Source organism: Furipterus horrens, unplaced genomic scaffold, assembly GCF_987537825.1.
Source record: "Furipterus horrens unplaced genomic scaffold, mFurHor1.1.pri manual_scaffold_5, whole genome shotgun sequence".
NCBI lineage: Eukaryota > Metazoa > Chordata > Mammalia > Chiroptera > Furipteridae > Furipterus > Furipterus horrens.
Window position 1 is genome coordinate 131,361,344 of NW_028327175.1, and position 24,571 is coordinate 131,385,914.

At 39.9% G+C, this 24,571-nt stretch overlaps 1 protein-coding gene across 5 annotated transcripts; it reads right to left on the bottom strand.

Moving 5' to 3' along the window:
• Positions 1–989: 989 nt before the first annotated feature.
• ZNF239 (zinc finger protein 239) lies at positions 990–23,230 on the bottom strand. Of its 5 annotated transcripts, XM_090277817.1 has the most exons (4): positions 22,871–23,230; positions 22,181–22,279; positions 8,083–8,152; positions 990–2,866 (listed from the first exon to the last, which is right to left on the bottom strand). In XM_090277817.1, the coding sequence occupies exon 4, from the start codon at positions 2,694–2,696 to the stop codon at positions 1,407–1,409; it is 1,290 nt and encodes a 429-aa protein (XP_090133943.1). In that variant the 5' UTR covers positions 2,697–2,866; positions 8,083–8,152; positions 22,181–22,279; positions 22,871–23,230; the 3' UTR covers positions 990–1,406. The 5 variants fall into 5 exon arrangements, with proteins under 5 accessions (XP_090133943.1, XP_090133942.1, XP_090133947.1 ...); XM_090277816.1 differs by lacking the exon at positions 8,083–8,152 and having other exon boundaries at positions 22,871–23,228; XM_090277821.1 differs by lacking the exons at positions 8,083–8,152; positions 22,871–23,230 and adding an exon at positions 22,744–22,825.
• Between the last annotated feature and the right edge of the window lie 1,341 nt (positions 23,231–24,571).

The window sequence follows — 24,571 nt, forward strand, 5'->3', positions numbered from 1 at the left end:
ATCAGTTACAATTCTCAGGCTAATAAACATCCATATTTCCCCTACTTGTTTTATTCACATACAGATACTAGTCATTTGACAAAAACAGATAAGGAACACTGGGCAGCCTCCTGAGCACTGCTTGAGGAATCATTAACTATCCTTCAGAAATTCAGAGCTGCAGTTAAGAGCTCATGATATGGTAACTTCTTATTTAGTTATGCATTTATAATCCCTTTTCTACTTTCAACTGTTGCATGAGTTTCTTGTAGTAACTCATGCTTAACTTTTCAGGTGTACTAGCTCCACACCCAATTCCACCCACACTGCAACTACAAGTGAATTATATACAATAGGATGCATATCTTAGGCTTTTTCAAACATGCCCTCCAAATATGGTATAGAAATTTTTATATAGCTATTTTTATATGAAGTAATTTTAGCCAAATATAAAAATAATTTTATAAATATGAGTTAGGTGTCTATAGTGAGGTCTAAAGAGTATGGAGATGCTGCAAAAACAAATACCTTTTTGGGAAGTAAATCAAATATTAAAATGAGATAAGACAAATATCAGAAACTTCCTCTCCTTACTCCTTTGTTTTGCTTAGTATAGAACATGGTGGTCAAGAAAATTAATGAAATGAGAGAGAAGTGAATTCATTTAAATATGTTTCAACTTGATTTGACATGTTTCAACATGGTATATATAACCTACTTGGTTTTAGTTTGTGGGAGTCATGCAAGGTGGTGAGATCTGGAAGAATCCCAATAGACTAGCTGCATCCATGAAAAAGAAATACAGTTCTTATGTTCCTGAGGTGCTGTTTTGTGGGGAGTAGAGTTCAACATCCTGTAAAATGGTGTATGGGGTGTATTACACAAGTAGCTCTTCTCCAGCTTCTTGTTGTGTGGTCACAGACTGTTGTATGTTTTAGAAATAAACACAACAAATTTCAATGCTCATTATATCTCCAACCACCCCCTGGCTTAAAACCAACATATTATACAATTATAGTTTATTCAGGGCTACTCAGGGCTGGAAAGAAATATGAAAAACACAAGGCACATGTTTTGATGAGAAATCAGTGTTCTAATTTCTCAGATTGTGAACAAAGGGAAACGTACTTAAATAAATGTAAAGTTCTTGCTTTATAAATGCTGGGTAGGGAATATAGTTTTAGTAACACTGGCTGAACTACAGAGTACAGATGTTTTCACTCTACCCATCTAAAGAACTGGAACAAGCAGTTCATTGTATAGCGTAACAAAAGTTCTTGGCACTTAAATACTTAAACGAAGGAATTATTTTCAGTGAGGGAACATATCTTAATAACTCATTATCTCCCTCCTTCATAGACTATAAAGGGAAGAGTGATGTTAAAAATACTTGTCTTTAGAGTATAAGCATATAATTGAAGAGCTCTTTAACAGGGATCCTTCCTGTGAACCCGCTGGTGGATGTGGAGGTTGGAGCTCTGGCTGAAGCCCTTCCCGCACTTACTGCACTCATAGGGCTTTTCTCCAGTATGCACTCTCTGGTGGATGAGGAGTTTGGAGCTCTGGCTAAATCCCTTCCCACACTTGCCGCAGTGATAGGGCTTCTCCCCAGTGTGGACTCTGAGATGGATGCGGAGATCTGAGCTCTGGCTGAAGCCCTTCCCACACTCATAGCACTGGTAAGGCTTCTCCCCAGTGTGTATGCATCGATGAATGTGAAGGTTCGAACTTTGACTGAAGCCTTTCCCGCACTCTCCACATTTGTAGGGCCTTTCTCCTGTGTGGACTCGCTGATGGATGTGCAGGTTAGAGCGCTGACTAAAGCTCATTCCACACTCCCCACACTCATAGGGCTTCTCACCTGTGTGTACTCGCTGGTGGATATGCAGTTTGGAGCCCTGACTAAAGCCCTTCCCACACTTGTCACATTTATAAGGTTTTTCACCTGTATGGACTGCGTGATGAATGAGCAGACTTGAACTCCTTGTGAAGCCCTTCCCACACTTGTCACACTTATAAGGTTTCTCATCAATGTGGCTTGCTCGATGGATGAGGAGACTCGAGCTCCTTGCAAAGGCCTTCCCACACTGCTCACATTTGTAGGGCTTTTCTTCTGTATGGTCTCTCTGATTAAGTAGTAGTTCTGAGCACTCACTGAAGTCCTTACCACACCAATTGCTTCGGTATTGTTTCCCTGCAATGTGGATATTCTCACATGTAGGACTCTCTAAGGTGAGTTTAGGTATTTTGCCAGAGTCATAATGGTTATAGGGATGCTTCTCTGCATGAGCTCTCTGATGACTGACCACCTGGGATTCCCAACCACAAATGTTGTTACAGTTACCATCTAAGGGGTCCAAAGATTCCTTCAATTGGCTATTCTGGCAAACTAATTCCCCATTGAACAATGGTGAGACTAGTTCTATTACATCAGACACAAGTTTAATATGAAGGGTCTCTGAACAATGGCCTACAGGAGGAGAGCTTTTCCCTCCTAACACTCTCCTCTTAGTGCTTTCTCCATTTACAAACAGATTTTTGCTTTCATGAGGATCCTGGGGTTCATTCTTACAAAATGTCACCGAGGAGTCCTGTGTGGCCATTTGACTTGGAACTTTCAGAGACAAATATTCTTCACTTTCCATGTTTTTGAAATCACCACTTTGAAGGGCCACAACACTGCTCTTTCTTCTGGAAATGTGAGATGTTTCCCCCATTTTTGACAAGGGGAAAGATCTAGTTCAGGGTTCCTGTACACTTCTCCTTAAATGCTCCAGTTATTATACTGGCCATCTTTTCAAATCAGCCAGCAGGAAAAGCTCTTTATGTAATAGATTCCTAAGTTCTTTCTCTTTAGCAGTCTCCACAGAATTTTCATTCAAGTCTCCTAGAAAACAAAGAAAATTCAGTGACAGAAACAAAGGATAGATTTCAAGATTTCAGAACTGGAATGCCTAAGTCCTAAAGACTTAGCAATTTGGAAAAAGTTCCATTTTACCCTTCTAATCATGTCCTTTGGTTTAATGTCAAAGAGAAGGCTTTATACACAAGACAAACATTTCCTCTGCTTTTAAGCATGGTTAATAAAAGTATCCCTCCCCTAACTCTGCAGGAGGCTATGAATCTCACACCCTTACCACAAATTACATTTCATTTCACTTTACTTCATTTTAAGTAAATTTGCATTTAATTGGTAAACTGCTTTAATAGATGCTGGGGATACAAGGAAGAAAACAAATCTTTTTAATTAACAAGTTAGAGACTAGTGGGAAGAAAGACAAATACACTAACAATGATAACACCGTATCAGTGCTATGGAAGATGCAGGCATAACCAGGCATGGGAGTACAGAGTAAGGGCATTCAACCCAAACTCTAAATCTAATGCTTAATTTGTGGTGCTGGTGGAATCTTAAGTGTAAGCTGTAAGATATATGGGTCTGAAATTTCTGAGAGGGAATTGTGCTAAAAATACACATTTTAGACATACTGGGATATACATGTTGATCAAAATAATAACGAATATCCTAATATCCTAATATTACAATGAAATGAAAAAAAGAAATCTATAAAAAGTTTTAGAAAAAAAGAAGAGTTGTCATAATGAGAATAAATATGTATAATCTGTCCCCAGAAAGAGTGCTAAATAAAAATAGAGGGAAGCAAACTATCAGATCTGGAATTCAAAAGATGGATTACAGGGAGGCTCAATGAGCTCAGTGAGCTCAAAGAAAACTACAAAGAACTCCAGGGCAACTACAAGGAACTCCAGAAAGACTACAAGGAACTTACTAAGAATTACACTAGCGTGAAAAGAGACATAGAAGTTACCAATAAGAGCCAGGAGGAAATGAAGAATACAATTTCTGAATTGAAGAACACAGTAGAAGGAATAAAAAGCAGGCTAGAGGAAGCAGAAGAACGATCAGCGAGGTGGAAGAAAACGTAGAAAAATATCCACAGAGTATGCAACAAAATGAAAAAAGACTGAAAAAGAATGAAGAGGTTTTAAGAGAGTTGCAGGACAACATGAAACATAATAATATCTGTATCATAGGAATACCGGAAGGAGAAGAAGAGGAGCAAGGGATAGAAAACCTGTTTGAAAAACTAATGACAGAAAATTTCCCTAATTTGATGAGAAAGTCATCAAAATCCAGGAAACACAGAGGATCCCAATGAAGATGAATCCCAACAGGCCCACTTCAAGACACATCATAATTAAAATGGCAACATTCAAAGACAAAGAGAATCTTAAAAGTTGCAAGAGAGAAACAGCTAATAACGTATAAAGGAACTCCAAAAGGCTGTCATCAGATTTCTCAGCAGAAACACTACAATCCAGAAGGGAATGGCAAAAAATATTCCAAGCAATGAAAAACAAAGGCCTACAACCAAGAATACTCTACCCAAAAAGGCTCTATTTCAAAATGAAAGGTGAAATAAGGAGTTTCCAAGATAAAAGAAGGCAAAAAGAATACATCTCCACCAAACCAGCATTGCAAGAGATGCTAAAGGGTCTGCTTTGAGAAGATGAAGAAACAGAGACAGACAGAGAGGAACACAAGTACAAAGGGTGAAAATGACAATGAATAAGTACTGAAAGAAAGAAAGAACTTCTACCATTTGCAACAACATGGATGGAACTAGAGAGAATTATGCTTAGTGAAATAAGCCAGGCAACGGAAGATAAATACCTTATGCTATCACCTATTACGGGAAACTAATGAACAACACAAACAAATGAGCAAAATTGAACCAGAGGTATGTAAACAAGGAATAAACTAACAGTAGCAAAGGGGGAGATGGGAGGGAGAGAAGGGGGTAAGAAGGGGAAGGGTCTAGTCAAAGACAACTATAAATGACCCATGGACATGGACAACTGATTGGGACTGAATGTGGGAGAAGGAGGAGCAGGGTGCAGGGAAGCAAGAGGGGGAAAAAAGTGGGACAGCTGTAATGGAAAAACAAACAAAAAAATTTTTAGTGGGGGAAAAAGTGAAAATATAAAGAATGGAAATGCAAGTTCAGTGACTATTAGAAGGACAAGGACTTTTCTTCACACTGTATATTTTCTCCCTATCTGATCCCTCCAGAGTTTGGCATTCTAAAGAAGTAATGACATAGGTTTCTTTCCATGAAATTAATAAGACCAGGTGTTAATAGAGGTTTTTTTTGACCAAGACTTTGACTAGAATGTCATGCCTAAAGGAGACATGATTGGGCTCTGGTTGTTATCGAAAAGCCCTGAGGAACTGGGATTGACTTTCAAAGGTAATAAAAGCCCACGAGATAAAAGGCCTGGTACCTTGGTTGGATGCGCGGTCCATGGCAATCTTTCCAGGGAAGAAATGAAGGTTGTTTTCCTAAAAGATGGCTAGAAAGGACCTTAAGGCACATTGGAAAACCAGAAGGACTTGGAAAAGACAGGTGTTCACAGGCAAGGCTGAATGCCAGGTATGCGGTTCTGCTTCTGTGCCCTGAAGGGCTGACTGAAGGTTACCCTAAATGTTCCTTGTGTAAGTTCCAGCAAAGCGGAACTAAAGATCATAAGAGATCATTTGCTGCTCTTGTTGTGTTTATGCAAATGAACAGGATAAATTAAAAATGGGTCAATGCAGTCCCTTTAATGACAAGGAGGGTAATCTTAGGGAGAAAAATTGTGATTCAAGGAAAATCACAATGCTCAGTGGTAGACTATAAAGTAGTGCACCTAACTGTCTTTAAAGTTTCTTTTCATTTAAAATTTGTTTTCATTTGAAAGTTAAACTATGTCTGTGGTATTATCAATGATGCTTTTTTACAGGCAAGAAGAATGTCAAATGCCTTGCAACTGGATGTCTTTCCGAATAGTCTTACAGATTTAGAGACTTGTTTGTGGGTTATGTTACATAATTTAACATGTGTTTTCTGTTTTCAAAGGGCATAAACCTAGGATCTCATTACCTGAGTGATTGTCTGTACATACAGGCCTCACTTAATCCTGTCTGCATCACTGCCTCTTGAGACTCAATGCTTTGGCTGAACTAAGTGGCTGGGTTGGTAAAGTATGGGGTGGTCTGTAGGCTTCACTGTAAAACTGGTTTCTCTTTTCTGTCCTAATGGCTTAGACAGAAAGAGCCCAGAGGTCTGAGAGAGGGGAAACCTAAAATATTTCCCTCAGTCCAAACTAAATATAATAGGCAAAAGGGTTTTGGACAGGTGAGATGTACTTGGCACAACTTCCTCCAAAGAAGCCCTTCTTTTCCCTAATGTGGGACACTGAACAATTAATACCTGTCTTTTGTCATCCAGTGGTTATGGATTGAATGATGTTTTAACCGTGTTGCCTCCAGAATACAACAAGGACGCCAGCCTGTTAAATCAAGCATGCGGTTGCCCAGGGACAGCCAACTGACCTGGAGTCTGCGCGATCCTTCCCCATGTGGGAAGGCCACGCTCCCCACCACACCCCCACTCTTATTAGGGATTTCTGGAACCAAGGGTTGGTAAGACGACGACCATGTCCAGCTTGAAGCAGCTAGAAGAGCTCGAGAGCTTTGCCCATTGTCCTTTATAAGATTATAAAAGGTCTTAAGTCTGAGAGGGAGGAATTGTTTTTATTGTTTAATGAATTAATTATTTTTAAAAAGAAGAATAATACTATACGAAAGAGTGAGGCAGGAGAGCTTGTATATACGACCCAAGGGCATGGACTTGGGTGGGGATTGTTGCGGGATGGGGGGTGCTGGGTGGAAGGGAGCAAAGGGGAAAAAACTGGAATTATTGTAACAATATAATCAATATAATATACATAAAAAAGATATAACACTGATAAACATATATGCACCAAACATAGGAGCACCCAAATACATAAAGAAAATACTAGAAGACCACAAGAAGGATATTAACAACAACACACTCATAGTAGGGGACTTTAACACTCCATTATCAACAACAGACAGATCTTTGAAGCAAAGAAACAACGAGGATATACAGGCATTGAACAACACACTAAACCACATGGACTTAACTGATATATATAGAACTTTCCACCCCAAAGAAGAAAAATATACATTCTTTTCAAATGCACATGGGACACTTTCAAAGACAGACCACATGATAGGACACAAAACAAACCTCAACAAATTCAAGAAACTTGAAATCCTATCAAGCATCATTTCAGACCACAATGCCTTGAAACTAGAAATCAATCTCAAAGAAAAAAATCAAAGACATCCAAAGTCATAGAGAATGAATATCATGCTATTAAATAATGAATGGGTTAACAATGACATCAAAGAAGAAATCAAGAAATTTCTGGAAAGTAATGATTATGAACACACAACAGCCCAAAACCTATGGGACATGTAAAAGCAGTCCTGAGAGCAAAGTTCATAGCAATACAAGCATATCTGAAAGGATAGAAGAATCTCTTATAAAAAAATATAACCCTAAATCTACAAGAACTAGAATAACAACAACAAATAAAGCTTAGGGCAAGTAGAGGAAGGAAATCATTCAGATCAGAGCAGAATTAAATGACATAGAGACCACACAAAACAATTCAAAAGATCAACAAAAGTAGGATCTGGTTCTCTGAAAAAATAAACAAAACCAACAAGCCTTTAGCCAGGCTGCTCAAGGAAAAAAGAGAGAAGTCTCAAACAAAATCAGAAATGAAAGAGGAGAAATCACGACTAATACCACAGAAATACAAAGGATTGAAGAAATTACTACAAATAACTATATGGCAAGAAATTAGAAAACTTAGATGAAATGGACAAATTTCTAGATATAAATAATCTTCCAAAACTGAATCAAGAATAAGTAGAAAGTCTCAACAAACCAATAAAAAGGAATAAAATTGAAACAGTAATCAAAGATCTCCCGGCACACAAAAGACCTAGATCAGATGGCTTAACAGCAAATTTTACAAAAAATTTAGGGAAGAGCTAACTCCTACCCTCCTCAAACTATTCCAAAAAACCCAAAAAGAGGGAAAAATCCCAAACTCTTTCTATGAAGCCAGTATTACCCTAATTCCAAAACCAGGTCAAGACACAACAAAGAAAGAGAACTATAGGCCAATATCACTGATGAATATAGATGCTAAAATACTCACCAAAATATTGGCAAACTGGATCCAGCAACACATTAAAAAAATCATACACCAGGATCAAGTGGTATTCATCCTAGGGATGCAAGGATGGATTAATATTTATAAATCAATACATATAATACATCACCTAAACAAAATGAAAGACAAAAATCACACGATCATATCAATAGATGCAGAAAAAGCATTTGATAAAGTACAACACCCATTTATGATGAAAGTACTCAGCAAAATGGGAATAGAGGGAGCATAACTTAACATAATTAAGGGTATATATGAGAAATCTGATGCAAACATCATACTCAATGGACAAAAACTGAAAGCATTCCCCCTGAGATCAGGAACAAGACAAGGATGTCCACTATCTCCACTCCTATTCAACAGTGTTGGAAGCCCTAGCTATAGCAATCAGACAAGAAAAAGAAATAAAAGGCATCCAAATTGGGAAAGAGAAAATAAAACTATCATTATATGCAGATGACGTGACAGTATACATAGAAAACTCTATAGACTCCACTAAAAAGCTACTCGATATAATAAGCAAATTTGGCAAAATAGCAGGGTACAAAATATACGGAAATCTAAGGCATTTCTGTACACCAACAATAAAATATCAAGAGACAGAAACAAAAAAGAAAATACCATTTACTATAGCAATAAGAAAAGTAAAGTACCTAGAAATAAACTTAACGAAAGAGATAAAAGACCTATGCTTGGAAAACTACGTAACACCTGAAGAAAGAAATTAAGGAAGCTAGAAATAAATGAAAGCAAATACCATGTTCTTGGAAGGGAAGAATCAACATCATCAAAATGTCTATACTACCCAAATCAATTTATAGTTTCAATTCAATTCCTATTAAAATACCAATGATGTATTTCACAGTCCTAGACCAAATACTTCAAAAATCCATATGGAACCAAAAAAGAGTCTGAATAGCCAAAGCAATCTTGAGACAGAAGAACACAGCAGGAGGAATCACAATACCAGACATCAAACAATACTACAAAGTCACTGTGATCAAAACAATCTGGTACTGGCATAAGAACAGACATATAAAGCAATAGAACAGAATAGAGAGTCCAAAAATAAATCCAGAACTATATGGTCAAATAATACTTGATAAAGGGGGAAGGAACATAAAATGGAGTGAAAAGAGCCTCTTCAACAAATTTTGCTGGGATAACTGGACAGGGATATGCAAAAAAATGAAACTAGACCACCAACTTACACCACACACCAGAATAAACTCAAGATGAATCAAAGACCTAAATGTAAGCTGTGACACCATAAAAGTCCTAGAGGAAAACATAGGAAGGAAAATTTCATATATCCCACGTAACAATATTTTCACGAATATATCTCCTAAGGCAAGGAAAATAAAGAAAAAAAATAAACAATTGGGACTACATCAAGCTAAAGAGTTTCTGCTCAGCAAAAGAAAACATCAGCAAGATGAAAAGGAAACCAACCATATGGGAAAACATGTTTGCCAATGATACCTCAGACAAGGGACTAATTTCCAAAATATATAAAGAACTTACACGAATCAATATCAAGAAAACAGAGAACCCAATTAAAAAATGGGCAAAGGACCTGAACAAACACTTCTCCAAAGAGGATATACAGTGGGTCCATACACACATGAAAGAATGCTTGACATCACTAGCCATCAGAGAGTTGGAAATAAAAACCACAATGAGATACCACTTTACACCAGTCATAATGGCCATCATTAACAAATCTACAGACAAGTCTGGCAAGGATGTGGAGAAACAGGAACCCTACTGCACTGTTGGTGGGAATGCAGACTGTTGCAGCCACTATGGAAAACAGTATGGAATTACCTCAAAAACTAAATATGGAACTGCCTTTTGAACCAGCGATTCCATTGCTAGGATTATACTCGAAAAATCCTAAAACCCTAATTCAAAAGAACTTATGCACCCCTATGTTCATAGCAGCACTGTTTACAATAGCTAAGTGCTGGAAACAGCCTGAGTGCCCACTTGTAGATGAGTGGATTAAAAAACTGTAGTACATTTACACAATGGAATACTATGCAGCAGACAGAAAGAAGGAACTCCTGCCATTTGCGACAACATGGATGGAACTAGAGAGAATTATACTTAGTGAAATAAGCCAGGCAAAGATAGAAAAATACCACATGATATCACCTAATACAGGAAACTAAAGAACAACATAAACAAACAAACTAAATGGGAGAAAGAGCAGAATAGCAGTCAATAGGGTGGAGGGGAGAGGGATAGAAGGGGGATAAGTAAGGGAAGGGTTTAGTCAAGGAACGTGTATAAATGACTCATGGACATGGACAACGGGGAGGGATATGATTGTGGGAGGAGGGGTGGGCTGGGTGGAGGAGAGCAATGGGGGAAAAATGGGACAAATGTAATTGAAAAACCAAAAAGAAAAAAAAAAGAAAAGCTGGTAAGAGAAAAACTGGGGTCATTTTTGGATTCAGATGCCAAGTCAAAGACAAGGGTCAGAAGTAACTCAACGAAAATTGTGTTCCCCAATGTATAATCAAAGCTTAACAAAGGCCCAATTTGTTTATTCTTTCCTTAGCACATTCTTCCCACTTTAGCAGCTGCAGGGGCTGGAGTACAGTTCTGGAACACAAGCCAGTGCCATCGAGCCTTGGTGGCAGATGTACAGATGGGGAAATGAGACACAGGTAAGCGCTGCCACGAACAAACACTGTGCCGGACTATTGGAGCCCAAGGTGATGGTATTGCAGTTCTGAATGCTGACCCTCCTGGTGGGCTTTTGTGCTCATCAGGTCCAGGACTTCTTTTGCAGCGAGATGGAGCTGAGACACTTGGTAGTGAATAAGACATCAGGCACCTAGGGACAATCCTTTATTTTCACTCCAATAAGTTTAACCACTATGCTTCAAGTCTCCTATGCATACGTCCCCAAACGCATTTCTTGTGATTCTACAAAAGAATCCTGTTTCCACTGGTAACAAGCTGTTTGTGGGTTGCCACCAGTCTACAAGGCACAAGCAGAAAAACAGAGGACAGAATATATACAAACAACTGAGAGCCAAGTGAAGTCCAAAGAAGGAACTCAACTTTGACCCATGGAAGTGCCCAGTAACCTTCAGAAGACCTTACACCGTAGGCCTGAGGCTGAAGGGGCACCACCTACTACTCCTTTAGGAAATTGAGAACAATCCCTCCCTCACAGGACTGACTTGAATACAACTGCAAGTGGCAGTTTTTCCTCCAGGTCACAGGTCTTCACTGTGTCTGAGGAAAAGGGATGAGATTGGGCTAGAAAAGCCTGCAAGTCCCTGCATGAAGGTGGGACAAATAAGTAGAAACGGAGGTTGTTGCCCAAGAGTGACATAAATGCACTCTTTATTTTTTTTATTGTTGTTTTATTACAGTTGTCCCAATTTTCCTTCATTGCTCTCCCCTGCTCCACCCGCCCTTCTTTTCCAAGTCAATCCCTACCCTGTTATCCATGTCCATGGGTCATTTATACCTGTTCCTTGACTAGACCATTCTCCTTCATTCCCTCCTTCTACCGCACCCACTTCCCTCTGGTGGCTGTCAGTCTGCTCCTTGTTTCCATTCTTCTGGTTTTCTGGTTTTATTGTGCTCATTTGTTTATTAGGTTCCTGTTATAGGTGAGGTCATATGGTATTTGTCTTTTGCCACCTGGCTTATTTCACTTAGCATAATAATGTCCAGTTCAATCTATGTTGTTGCAAAAGGTAGGTATTCCTTTCTTTCTATTGTGTAGTATTCCACTCAGAAAACGTACCACAGTTTTTTGAGCTACTCATTTACTGACGGGCACTTAAGCTGTTTCCAGCACATGGCTATTGTAAATAACACTGCTATGAACACAGGGGTGAATATGATCTTCTGAACTGATGTTTCAGGATTCTTAGTGTATAATCCCAGCAGTGGAATTGCTGGATCTAAAAGCATTTCCTTTTTTAGTTTTTTAGGGAAATTTCATGTTTTCCACAGTGACTGCACCAGTCTGCATTCTCACCAAAAGCGAACTAAGGTACCCTATTCTCCACAATCTCGCCAGCCCTTGTTGTTTGTTAATTTGTTAATGACCATTCAGACAGGTGTGAGGTGGTATCTTGTTGTGGTGTTAATTTGCACCTCTCTAATGTCTAGTGATGTTGAGCATTCTTTCATAGGCTGATGGGCCATCAGTGTGTGCTCCTTGGAGAAGTTTCCATTCAGATCCTTTGCCCTTTTTTAAATTGGCTTGTTTTCCTGGTGTTGAGTCGTTTGAGTGCTTTATGTATTTTGGAGATCAGACCATTGTCCGCACTATCACTGGCAGATGTTTTTTCATATGATTGGTTCCCTTTTCATTTTGACAATGTTTTCTTTAACAGTGCAGAAGCTTTTTAATTTGATGTAGTCCCATTTGTTTACTCTTTCCTTTATTTCCATTGCCCTAGAGGATATGCGAGCGAAAATATAGCTGCATGGGACACCTGACATTTTACTGCCTATGTTTTACTCTAGGACTTTTATGGTGTCATGACTTATGTTTAAGTTTTTCATCTATCTTGAGTTTATTCTGATGTATAGTATAAGTTCCTGGTCCAGCTTCATTTTTTTGCATGTGTATTCCAGTTCTCCCAAAACCATTTATTAAAGAGGCTATTTTTACTCCATTTTATGCTCCTGACCATAGACACATGGGTTTGTTTCTGGGCTCTATTCTGTTACGTTGACCTATGTGTCTGTTCTTATGCCAGTACCAGAGTGTTTTGATTACAGTGGCCTTGTAGTATAGTTTGATATCAGGTATTGTGATCCCTCCTACTTTGTCCTTCTTTCTCAAGATTTCTGAGGCCATTCAAGAATTTTTTGGTTCCATATAGATTTTTGAAATATTTGTTCTATATCTGTGAAATATGTCATTGGTATTTTAATAGGGATTGCCTTGAATATATAGATTGCTTTTGATAGCACGGACATTTTAATGATGCTAATTATTCCAACTGATGAACATGGTATATGCTTCCATTTAGGTGTGTCTTCCTTAATTTCTTTCTTCAGTTTTTGTAGTTTTCTGAGAACAGGTCTTTCACCGCCTTGGTTAAGTTTATTCCTAGGTGCTTCATTTTTCCTTGTTGCTATAGTAAATGGGATTTCCCCTAGTTACTGATATTTCATTGTTGGTGTACAAAGATGCTCTCGATTTCCGAACATTGACTTTGTATTCCTCTATTTTGCTGAACTGAATTATTAGGTTGAGTAGTTTTTTTTTTGTGGAGCCTATAGGGTTTCCTATGTACAATATCATGTCATCTGCAAATAATGACAGTTTTACTTCCTCCTTTCTAATTTGGATGCCTTTTATTTCTTTTTCTTGTCCTATTGCTGTGACTGGAACTTCCAATATAATGTTGAATAAAACTGTGCTGTAATAACACCATGTATTGTTAGTCTTGATCTTAGAGGGAAAGCTTTTAATAATGGTCTGTTGAGTATGATGTTGGCTATAGGTTTCTTGTATATGGCTTTTATTATGTTGAAGTAATGTTTCTCACTTTGCTGTGTGTTTTTATCATAAATGGGTGAACTTTATCAAATGATTTTTCAGCATCTCTTGATATGATCATGTGATTTCTGACTTTCATCTTGTTTATGTGGTATTACATTCATTGCTTTGTGAATATTAAACCATCCATGCATCCCTGGTCATGGTGTACGATGTTTTTTATGTATTGCCAGATCAGGTTTGCCAATATTTGTTGAGGATGTTAGCATCTTTGTTCATCAGCTACATGGACCTATAGTTTTTTTCTTTCTGTCTTTACCTGGTTTTGTAATTAGGATAATACTGGCCTCATAGAAAGGGTTTGGGAATCTTCTTGATTTTTTTGGAATAGTTTGAGAAGAATGGTAGTTAGCTCTTCCCCCAATGCTTGACAAACTTTGCCCGTTAAGCCATCCATTCCAGGGATTTTGTCTGCTGGGAGTTTTTTGATTACTGCTTCAATTTCATTAGTCGTTACTGGTCTATTCAGGCTTTCTGCTTTTTCTTGATTCAGTTTTTGAAGATTATATGTTTCTAGAAATTTGTTCATTTTACCCAGATTGTTAAATTTCTTTTCATGCAGCTGTTCTTAGTAATTTCTTACAATGCTTTGTATCATCTTTCTGTGGTATTGGTTGTGATTTCTCCTCTTTCATTTCTGATTTTATTTGGGTCCTCTCTTTTTCTTGATGAGCCTGGCTAAAGGCTTGTCAATTTTGTTTATCTTTTCAAAGAACCAGCTCCTGGTTTTATTGATCTTTTGAATTGTTTGTTTAGTCTCTGTGTCATTTAATTCATCTTTGATTTTGATGATTTCCTTCCTTATACTCACTATGGGCTTTGTTTGTTGTTGTTCATCTAGTTCTTGTGTATGTAGGGTTAGGTTGTTTATGTGAGATCCATCTATTATTTTAAGTAGGCCTGTATTGCTATGAATGTCTCTCTCAGAACTGTCTTTACGGTGTCCCATAGGTTTTGGCCTGTTATGTTTTCATTTTCATTTTTTCCAGGAATTAAAAAATTTTTTTCCCATCACCTCATTGTTAACCCATTCATTATTTAATAGCATGGTATTTAGTCTACATGAATTTCAATATTTTTGATTTTTTTTCTTAAGGTTGGTTTCTCATTTGAAGTCATTGTGATCCATGAAGATGCTTGGTATGATCTCATTTTTCTTGAATTATTTGAGGCTTGTTTTGTGCCTTACCATGTAGTCCATCTTTGAAAATGTTAAATGTTCATTTGAAAAGACTGTGTATTTTGCTTCTTTGGTATGAAAAATTGTGTATATCAATTAAATATATTTGATCTAGAGTGTTGTTCTATGCCTCAATATCCTTGATGACTTTTGCTAGGAAGATATATCCTTCATTGACAATGGGGTGTTAAAATTCCCTACTATGAATGGGTTGCTCTTGATATCTTTCTTTAAGTCCTCCAAGATTTTCCTTTATATGTGGGTGCTCCTATGTTGGGTGCATAGATGTTTATAAGGATTATATTTTGATGGATTGTTCCCTTAACTATTATGAAATGTCTTTGTCTTTTTTTATAGCCTTTGTTTTGAAATCTATTTTGTCTGATATAAGTATTGCTACCCCAGCTTTTCTTCATGTTTGTTTTCTTGGAATATTTTTTTTCCATCCCTACACTTTCAGTCTGTGTAGATTTTTTGTTTTGAGGTGGGTCTCTTGTAGATAGCAGATATGCAGGTCATGTTTTCTTATCCATTCAGCTACCCTGTCTTTTAATTGGAGCATTTAATCCATTTACATTTAAGGGTATTATTGATAGGTACTTATTCATTTCCATTTTTCTCTCTGTACATGTGTAACCCCCCTCCCCTTTTTTTCTTCATCTTCTTAAAGCAGTCCCTTTAGCATCTCTTGCAATGCTAGTTTGGTGACGTATTGTTTTATTATTCTTTTGTCTGGGAAACTCCTTATATCTCCTTCCGTTTTAAGGGAGTGCCCTGCTGTGTAGAGTAGTCTTGGTTGCAGGCATTTTATTTGGAATACATCTTGCCTTTTCTTTCTGGCTTTTCATGTTTCTGTTGATTAATCAGTTGACAGCCTTATCAAAAAGTTCCCTTGTATGTTAGTGGCTGTTCCTCCCTTGCTGCTTTTAAGATTCTTTCTTTGTTTTTAAAATTTTCCATTTCAATTATGATGTGTCTTGGAGTGTGCCTCTTTGGGTTAATCTTAATTGGGATCCACTGTGCTTCCTGGACTTAGGAGACTTTTTGTCTTATCAAGTTAGGGAAGTTTTCTGTGATTTTTCAAATAGGTTTTCTATTATTAGCTCCTCTTCTCCTTCTGGTATCACTATGATGAGGATATGTTTCATGTTGTCCTGCAGCTCTCCTAAACTACCTTCATTCTTTCTGAGTCTTTTTTGTTGTTGTTGTTCTGTCTGGGAATTTTTTCCTACCTTGTCCTCTAGCTCGCTGATTTGATCCTCTGCTTCATCTAGCCTGCCTACATTCCTTTACTGTGTTCTTCATTTCAGCTACTGTATTCTTCATTTCTTCCTGGCTCTTATTCAGTTTCTATGTCCTTTTTCATTCTGTTGTAGTTCTCAGTAAGTTCCTTGTAGCTTCCTTGGAGTAGTGTGTTATTCTCACTGACCTCCTTGAGGATCCTTATAACTATTATTTTGAATTCTATGTCTGGTAGTTTGCTGCCTCCATTTCTGGGTATCCTCCTTTCCTGTCATTTTGGGGTTGTTTCTTTGTTTCCCCATTTTAGGTGACTCTTGTTGTTTCTGCTTCTTATATTGATCTGCTTTGGCTCCATGTCTTCATGGTGTGACCTTCTGTAGTAGAAGACCTGTGGGACTCAGTGGTGCAGTTTCCTTGATCTCCTGGACTTGATGCTCTTGGGATGCCCTTTATGTCATCTATGTGGGGTCTCTGGTTGTAATTGGATTTCTGTTGTCATTGGGTCATTCCTTAGTGAGTCCTTCCATTAGGCTGGCTGACCGAGAGTCACTCCACCCACCATATCTTGTATGGTGTTGTACAGGTGCTTCTAGAACAAAACCAAGTAGTCCAGGAAACTAATCCGTATCCACAAAAAGAACCCTTACCCACAATCACACTATCAACAGTAAATAAGCCAATATTAATAAGGGTGTAAGGAGATTAAGACTATTATAAGAAAGGAAAAACAAATATGAGATAACCAACTAAAAGAAAAATGATTTTGACAGAGCAGGGGAGGAGAATATTAAGAGCAGGGAACAGAGACAAGGTGAAGCAATAAGGAAAATAAAATTTACATCACAAATTTAAAAAGGAGGGAAGAAGACATAATGCAGTATTAGGTTTAAACATAAAGTACACACACACACACACACAGCGAGGAAGAGAAAAAAATAGAAGCCAAATTGGAGAAAAAGATCCACCAGAGCACTATCAACAACAAATGAGCAAAGATTAATATAAGAGGGATGGGAATAAGAGGAAAAAAAGAAGAAAGAAAAGCTTAAGAGGCATCTAGAGAAAGAGAGGTGATTTTGAGAGGATAGAAGAAGGGAATGAAAACCTGGCTAAGACAGGGAAAAACTGACATTTCACATGAAGAAAAGAAAGGGCTGGAGAAAGGCAAAATGGAATTGGAGAGGGGAACAGTAAAATCTGAGATTTGAAATAAAAAATAGTGAAGACCTAGAAATAAATGTGAAGAAACCCAACAACAAGCACCATATCCACAACCACAACAAGCAATGGTTGATAAAGGTAGAGAGGGAATAAGAGCATTTTAAGAATAGGGAAATAAATGTGAGACGACTAATGACAAGAAAAATGGTTTTGAGGCCGGAGTAGGGAGAAATAGTAAGAGTGTGGAATGGAAACATGTCGTAGCAAGAGAAAATAAAATTTAACATGAAAATTAGAAGAGGAAAGAAGGTAAAGAGTAAGAGAAAGGAGGAACAAAATATGAGATTGGTAATAAACTGTAATATAAAAACTAGGGACCTAAGAGGCACAAACTTGCAGGACAAGAAATGAATGTTAAAACGAGAAAATAATGCAAATAATGAAGAAGACTGTGGTGGAATTTGTCAGTATAATCTAGTGTTTGCCACTGTTTTCTATTTCTGGATCTGCCCCTGGTGATGTCAGATGGTGTCCCAGTCTGGCCCTTGGTAGCCTGTTTGAGACTACCAGTGATCCATAGTCTGGGCTGTTTCCTTCAGTTGTTAATCTAGTCAGTCTGTAATCAGCAGTCGGGCTTAAGAACCACAGGGTGGGGCAGAGTAATTCTTGTGGATGGGGCTATTGCTTCCCCTCAGGGAAGTGCCACTTGGAGGGGACTGCTCTGCCTGAGCAAGATGGTTCCTACAGTAGGGGAATGTCTCAGCACACGGATCCTGGCAACTACTCACTCAGTTCTCTCCCCAAAGCCACCATCCCCAGACTCTGTTCAATTATCTCTAGTTCACTCTGTCTGTCTTTTGATCCTGCCCAAGGTAAGTGGCTGCAAACAAAATGTTATGCACTGGCCCTTTAAGAGGCTCTCTGTCTCCAGCCGTCTCTCCCTGGCAGACAGAGACCAGCCACTATCACAGCTGGATGTTATCTGGGTTCCTTTCCAGCTCTGGTGCTATAGGCTGAGAGCCCAGCTTGGTGTTTAGACCCCATACTTCTCAGGGGAAATCCCCTGGATGCTGAAATTTCCCAATGGCACTTCAGCTGCAGCCCACGGGAGCCCAACTAGCCCTCTCATGTCTCCTCCACACTCCATACCAGTCACGTTATGATGAAGTTGTTTCTTCTTTGTGTTCATGGTTATAAGGCTTTCTCCAGCTACTGTTAAGTTGGTTGTTCTGGATGGTTTCTCTACAATTTAGCTGTAATTCCAGATTGGTCCTGGGAGGAGGTTAGTGTAGCTTTCACTTTCTCCTCCACCACCTTGGATCCTTCTGAGCAGCTTTTTTAAAAAGCTGACAGGGACTAGTTTTGCCACCTTTAATTCAGGATATGTAAGTTTTTGCTCTGACCTCAAGTTAAAGCATGTACAGAACCAGTTTTCTCTCCTCAGTGCAGACAAGCTCCAATCTCTTTTCTTTTGTCAGCTTTTTAACTTCCCTCAGAAGAGACTGAGCCAGCTCCTGAAAGGCAGATTAACTGGATAGGTGGTCATCTCGGGAGGGGCAGGGGGACCTGAAATCTGCAATTTGGCTGGGGATGGGGCTGTAGGGAGCAAACCCACAGTGCCACTCCTCAGAGTGGGCACCAGATGCACCATCCAAACACCTGTGGGGTGGACATCCGCTCTAAATGCACACTTTAGTACAATAGTACCAGGTGAATATCAAGCAGTTTGATTAGCCACTCCTGTCAACTAGACTTCTTCTTGACCTCAAGAAAAAAATGCTTTCTTTCTAAGGCTAACTTCTCCCTATGCAGTCCAGATCAAATCCTTTCTTTCCTTCTGAGATTCAAGTCCATTAGTTATCTTTTTTCCATTTTATGGCTTATCAAACTTCCACCCCATTGTCCAGATTTTCTAAGACACCTTCTCTACCTCAACAATATTCAGATAACTTCAATGCTGTCTCCTAAATCTCCCTCCAATGTATTATCTTCTTTATTCTCATTGTCACTGTCCTACGTAAGGCTTTCATTTCTTATGTAAACCATGATAACTCCCGACCAAGTCTTCAAATACAAGTTTTGTCAGTTTTCAATTCATAGATTAGATAGTCAGATTTAGTACTATTAAAAAACCCCACAGACAAAGCAGTAGGGAGAATTCTGTGCTGAGAATGATAAGATTATGGTGATGGACAATAAACTTTGTAGTACACTGATAATTCCAAGATATGAGAAATAGTATGACAGTGGCCCAAATGAAAGGAATCAGTGTGACAGGGGAAAGGAAAAAGAGAAATAGTGGTCCTGCTAAAACAAGACAAAGTTGAGACTAAAAGAATAATAGTCTCTGCTGGTATCAGTGGAGCTTATGAGTCACCCCAAGGTGGGATTCGTGCTTACTCTGGGAAAGTGTGCTCAGTATCCTGGGGGTCAACCAAAGTGGAAGGTCATGGGATCAGTAGTTTCGTGTCTCTTTGACCACCCCCTACCCACCACCAAATGTCAAACTCCTCTGAACTACATACATTATGTGGCTTTCCACTTCCTTTCCAGAGCCTTCCTTACTGAATCCAACAAAAGGGAATAGTAACACAAAAGGCAGGAAATGGACAGGAGCTGTAGTCACACTGGATTACTGTAGTTTTTGCATTAAAAGATGCACCTGACCATAAGATGCACTTAGGTTTAGAGGAGTAAAACAAGAAAAAAAATATTCTGAACCAAATGGTGTACTAAAATGTTTAATAAAATATAATAGAATAATATTTCAACCATGTAAAGTGAACAGCAGTCAACAGCAGTATTAAGAACCATCATCACTGTTATTAACAAATGAGGAGAGACTTTAAGGTTCAAGTACCCTTCTAGCTTTCTGGGAACTCCAAGAGCTCATCATTGCTAGTGTCAAAATTAATGAGGGCCTTTAATAACAGGCATTGAGGGAGCTAAGAGGTATCACTAGTTGTAACAGTCACTGAGAGTATCACTATCCTAGTTACAGGTTCTGGCAGACTATACCCAGTGCCTGTTACGGCTAGTGATACCCTTTCGTCCCCTCAGTGCCTGTGTTACTACCAGAATAGTGACCCCACCATAACTCCCTTTATATACCACAAACTTCAGCATTTATGGTTGCTCAACTCACACAGAAATCTGGTGTGCACTGGAAAGAGTATGGAGGTAGATGAGACAGCTGTAGCATCTGACGGAGCCAGTAGCCAGCTGAGAGAGAACATGTTATTTCGGCTCCACCCATCTGCCTCTCATGATTGGCAGAGCTTAAGACACAGTGATTGGTGATTGGAGGTGGTTCTACTGACACAGACACCACCCAGTGTCAAAGACAATTGGCAATCGGCACTGTGCCTCATACCAATTATTAACCTCAGCTGATTCAACAAGTCAGGGGTTATAGGTGGGAGTGTCAGGAGGCTCTCTGCACTCTCCCAGGTCCCAGGTGATGGGCAGAGGTGGACGGCAACTGACCAGATGCTCTGAGATGCTCTGAGATTCAGCAGTAAAGTGGGACATTTAAGTGTCCCCAGGGGTTTCATGTGGGCCCACTGCTTCCTCTTCTAACAGCTGTCGCCACCGCTGACAGGTCAGATAACACACATCACAGTCTGTGATGAAATATTTTCTCCATAAGACACACAGATATTTCCTCTCACTTTTTGGGGAGAAAAAGTGCCTTTTGGAATGAAAAATAGGATAATTACCTGTAGTAATCTAAATGTCATACTTTAGGTCTAGAGTAGCCCTTTATATACTGCTTCTGCTCTGATTTACATTTATCCCATTCATTTTGAAACTCCTTTCAGTTTCAGGGCAATCAGCAACCTCCTTTCTGAAGAATGAGGATGAGTTAGATGTCTCTCCTCCAACATTTCATAGTATCTTTTACATACCTCTACTATAGCTATTAAATCTGTCTCCCAAATTGGCTATATGATTCTAAAGCAGAAGTCCCCAACTGGGCCACACAACAGGGGGTGAGCTTGAATGTACTGTGCCTGAATCACCCCCAAACGACCCCCTCCAACCCCAGACTGTGGAATAATTGTCTTCCACGAAACCAGTCCGTTGTGCCAAGAAGGTTGGGGACTGTTGTTCTAAAGGACAGGAGCCATGTTCAACTAATCTTTAAATTTTCAGCAACTAGCACAACTGACTCAAAATCTAAATGGTATTTACAAGTACACATTCAATTTAAAAAATAATCAAATGCTATAAGTAGAGAACTCTGAGGTCATCAAAGTCAACTCTCATTTTCAGATGAGAAAATTAAGGTTCATTATCGTGAAGTGACTTACCCAAGTTATAGAGGGAGGGAGCGGTTAAACTGGGGCTGCTGCCTTTCAGAAGACCCAAGGACAATGTCTGGTACATAAAAATACTCAGCAAGTATTGGTGGAATGAAGTCCTTTCTTTAAATTCAAAGTTATTAACATACACCACAATCTTAAAATGCATAATACTAGCAATCTCCAACTTCAGCAGTGAATGAATAGTCTTCACTAGGAAACAAGTAAAAAAGAAAGAAGGAATGTATAGAGTACCACTTCCATTCCAGTCACGGCACATGACTGGGTTGCTGGTTTGGTCAGGGGTATGAGAAAAGTAACTGATCCATGTTTCTCTGTCACACTGACATTTCTCTCCCTCTTTTTCTCCCTCCATTACCCTCTCTCTAAAAATAAATAAATAAAATATTTTAAAAAAGAATACATAAAGGCAGCAGAGACCTGTGCAGACTGGCAACATCATCTAATAGCTATATGCCCTTAGTATATTAATGTTACTACGCCCATATTTATAAATTAACATGTCTCACAATGGAGTCTGACATAAAGAGAAAGTGACATATAGAATAAAGGCAGGGCCTGACAGCAGACAGACGTTTAATTAATGCTGATGTCCTTCCTCTGTCCCAAGAAAGAAGAGTTACTTACATTTTCAGGGAGATAGCATTTTCAGAGCAGAGACCCCAATTCACCTGGAACTTGGTCACTCCCTCCTCTTAGGACAGTCAGAGTTCCAGAAAGCTAGAGCTAGCAAAAGAGAAAAAGCCATTAAAATTAAGTCCACCTTGCAGGACTAGCCAGTCCAACAAGACTGCAGGGAAAAGCCCCTTAGCTCTTGCTACTGTGTGAAACACTCCCCTCTCCTGGCGTGCTTTTCTTGTCTCCCCATGCGGCACCTCCCTCTGCTCTCTCCACTGGGCTCAGGATCAAACAGGCCCCCCCCCCACCCCCCGACCCCCACTCCCAGGGTACATCCTGCAGTCCCTAGCAGCTCTAAGATGTCCTAGTTAGAGCAGTAGGAGCTTTCGGATTGGATGTGTCGCCTTTAGGGATGGATTTTTGGATGCCCGCGACGCGTTCCTCGGTACAGGGGGCTTGGATGTAACCTTTTAGCAAGGATAGTGCTGTGGGGACAGAAACCTCGGTCTGTCACAGGAGCCCTCTCGGTCTCCAACGTCCACCCAAAACCTTCTTGATACAAGGCCAGTCACCGGCGCGGTAAAGGCCAACTACGAAGCCCCCAGGCCCGTCAACGCGGGAGCTCAGGTGAGAGGAGGGCCCCTCTGGGCCGCAGGGGGGGGATGGGGCGCCCCGGCCCTCATGCGGCGTCTGACGTACCTCCGCCGTATCGCGCGCCTTCCTACGGACGCCCAGCCAGGATTTCGGGTCTCCGCAGCCCCAAGCCTCTCTCCCTGGAACTCCCACATCTCCATCCTCTGATGCCCCTCTGCGGAGGCGTCAGGAACCAGACGGCTCTCACCTCCCAAGTGAATCTGGAAGCGCAGAATCTCGGATTGCGACCTGCGTCTTCGCCATCCCCATGGCGAACTACAAGTCCCAGAAAGCCTAGGATGGGTCACGGCCACTTCCTGTTCACACATCCGGTGCCTGTCTTACGACTTCCAGCGAAGCTGCACAGAGTTTGGGTTCTTGGTTCCAGCCGATTGCTTTTAACTATTCTTCGAGAGTTCTTTCACGTTGCTGTTATTATTTTTAAAATTACAAGCGAGTAAGAATTATTTTAGAAATGTCCATTAAAGTGTTTTTCATTTTGTTAACGTAAATATCACTCATAATTTCGTCTTTAGCCGTAAAAACATTCTGAACCGAATATATGCCACTTGGCATCTTTATCTGCCTCTTGAAGTTCATTAGTTTAGCGAACATTTGAGGGCCTACTGTGCTCCAGGGACTGTTAAAGATGCTGAAAGAAAAATCACTTTGGATGTTAAATACTAGTGAAGGAAACAAGCAATAGTTAATAAATAAATGGTATGGTGTATTATAAGGTGATATGTATTATGGAAAAAAAGTAGAACTGAGTAGGGGATTGAGGGATGCTGGTGCAATTTAAAATAGGAAATTTTGGAGCTGAGACTGAGGAGTTGAGTCATGTGACACTCAGCCGTCAGAACTCTAACCAGGAGTTTTTAGTTTTAGGAGGGAGGACTTGGGAGAAATGGGGCTATTCCACCTTGGCTGATACCAGAAGTCCCTGTTTTAATTTTTCACCTGTTCATATTGTCAGCCGATAGTCGTTAGTGCCAATTCAACGCCAACAGGAATTCCCAGTTTGGGATGCAGTGAAGAAGGAAACTTGATTCAATGTAAAACAACTCACTTGTGATACAATATCGCTGTGATACAGCCCTGGGGCCAGGATCCTCTCAGGCTAGACAGCTCTACTCTGCTCCTTGCCAGTCTGCTTTGCACTATGCTGGGGACTTTTGGGATGGGCTCTGGTGCAGATTAAGTTTAGCTGCTGCTTTGCCAGGCTGTGGACTACCTGGTAAGAGTTGTAAAGTGATTTATGGTTGGTAGCTAGCTGTGCTGGCTTTAGAAGCACTTGGGAGAGGCGATGCTATGATCTGATGCTGGTTGCCACATATGCCGGGTTTGGGGCTGCTTAGCAAGAGGCACTGGGCATGCTGAGGCCAAGTGCTGCTTGTTTGGGCTTTGTGGACTTTTGGGAGATTTTAGTAATGTCTGTAGCACGGACCAAGGGTGGTTGCTTGTGTGGAAAAACTGTTGAAATTTGTTCAGGCTTGTGGCATGATTTGGGTGGGGCGGTGTCTCAGGGATTCATCAGGGTGGAGTGAGAGGTGTTAGCTAGGTTGATGGAGGCTCAGATTTGGTGCCTGCCTTCACTTGCTGGTGGGTATGGGGAGGCCTCAACAAAGGAATAATGGCGCCTTCCAGCAGTTCCTACTGTGCTGCCCAGGCTGTGTGTGGGGTGGGCTCAACTGTGGACAATGGTGCCCAACATTTCTGTCCTGGAAAAGAGAGCTGCTGCCAGATGATTCAGTTCCTCTCTCTATG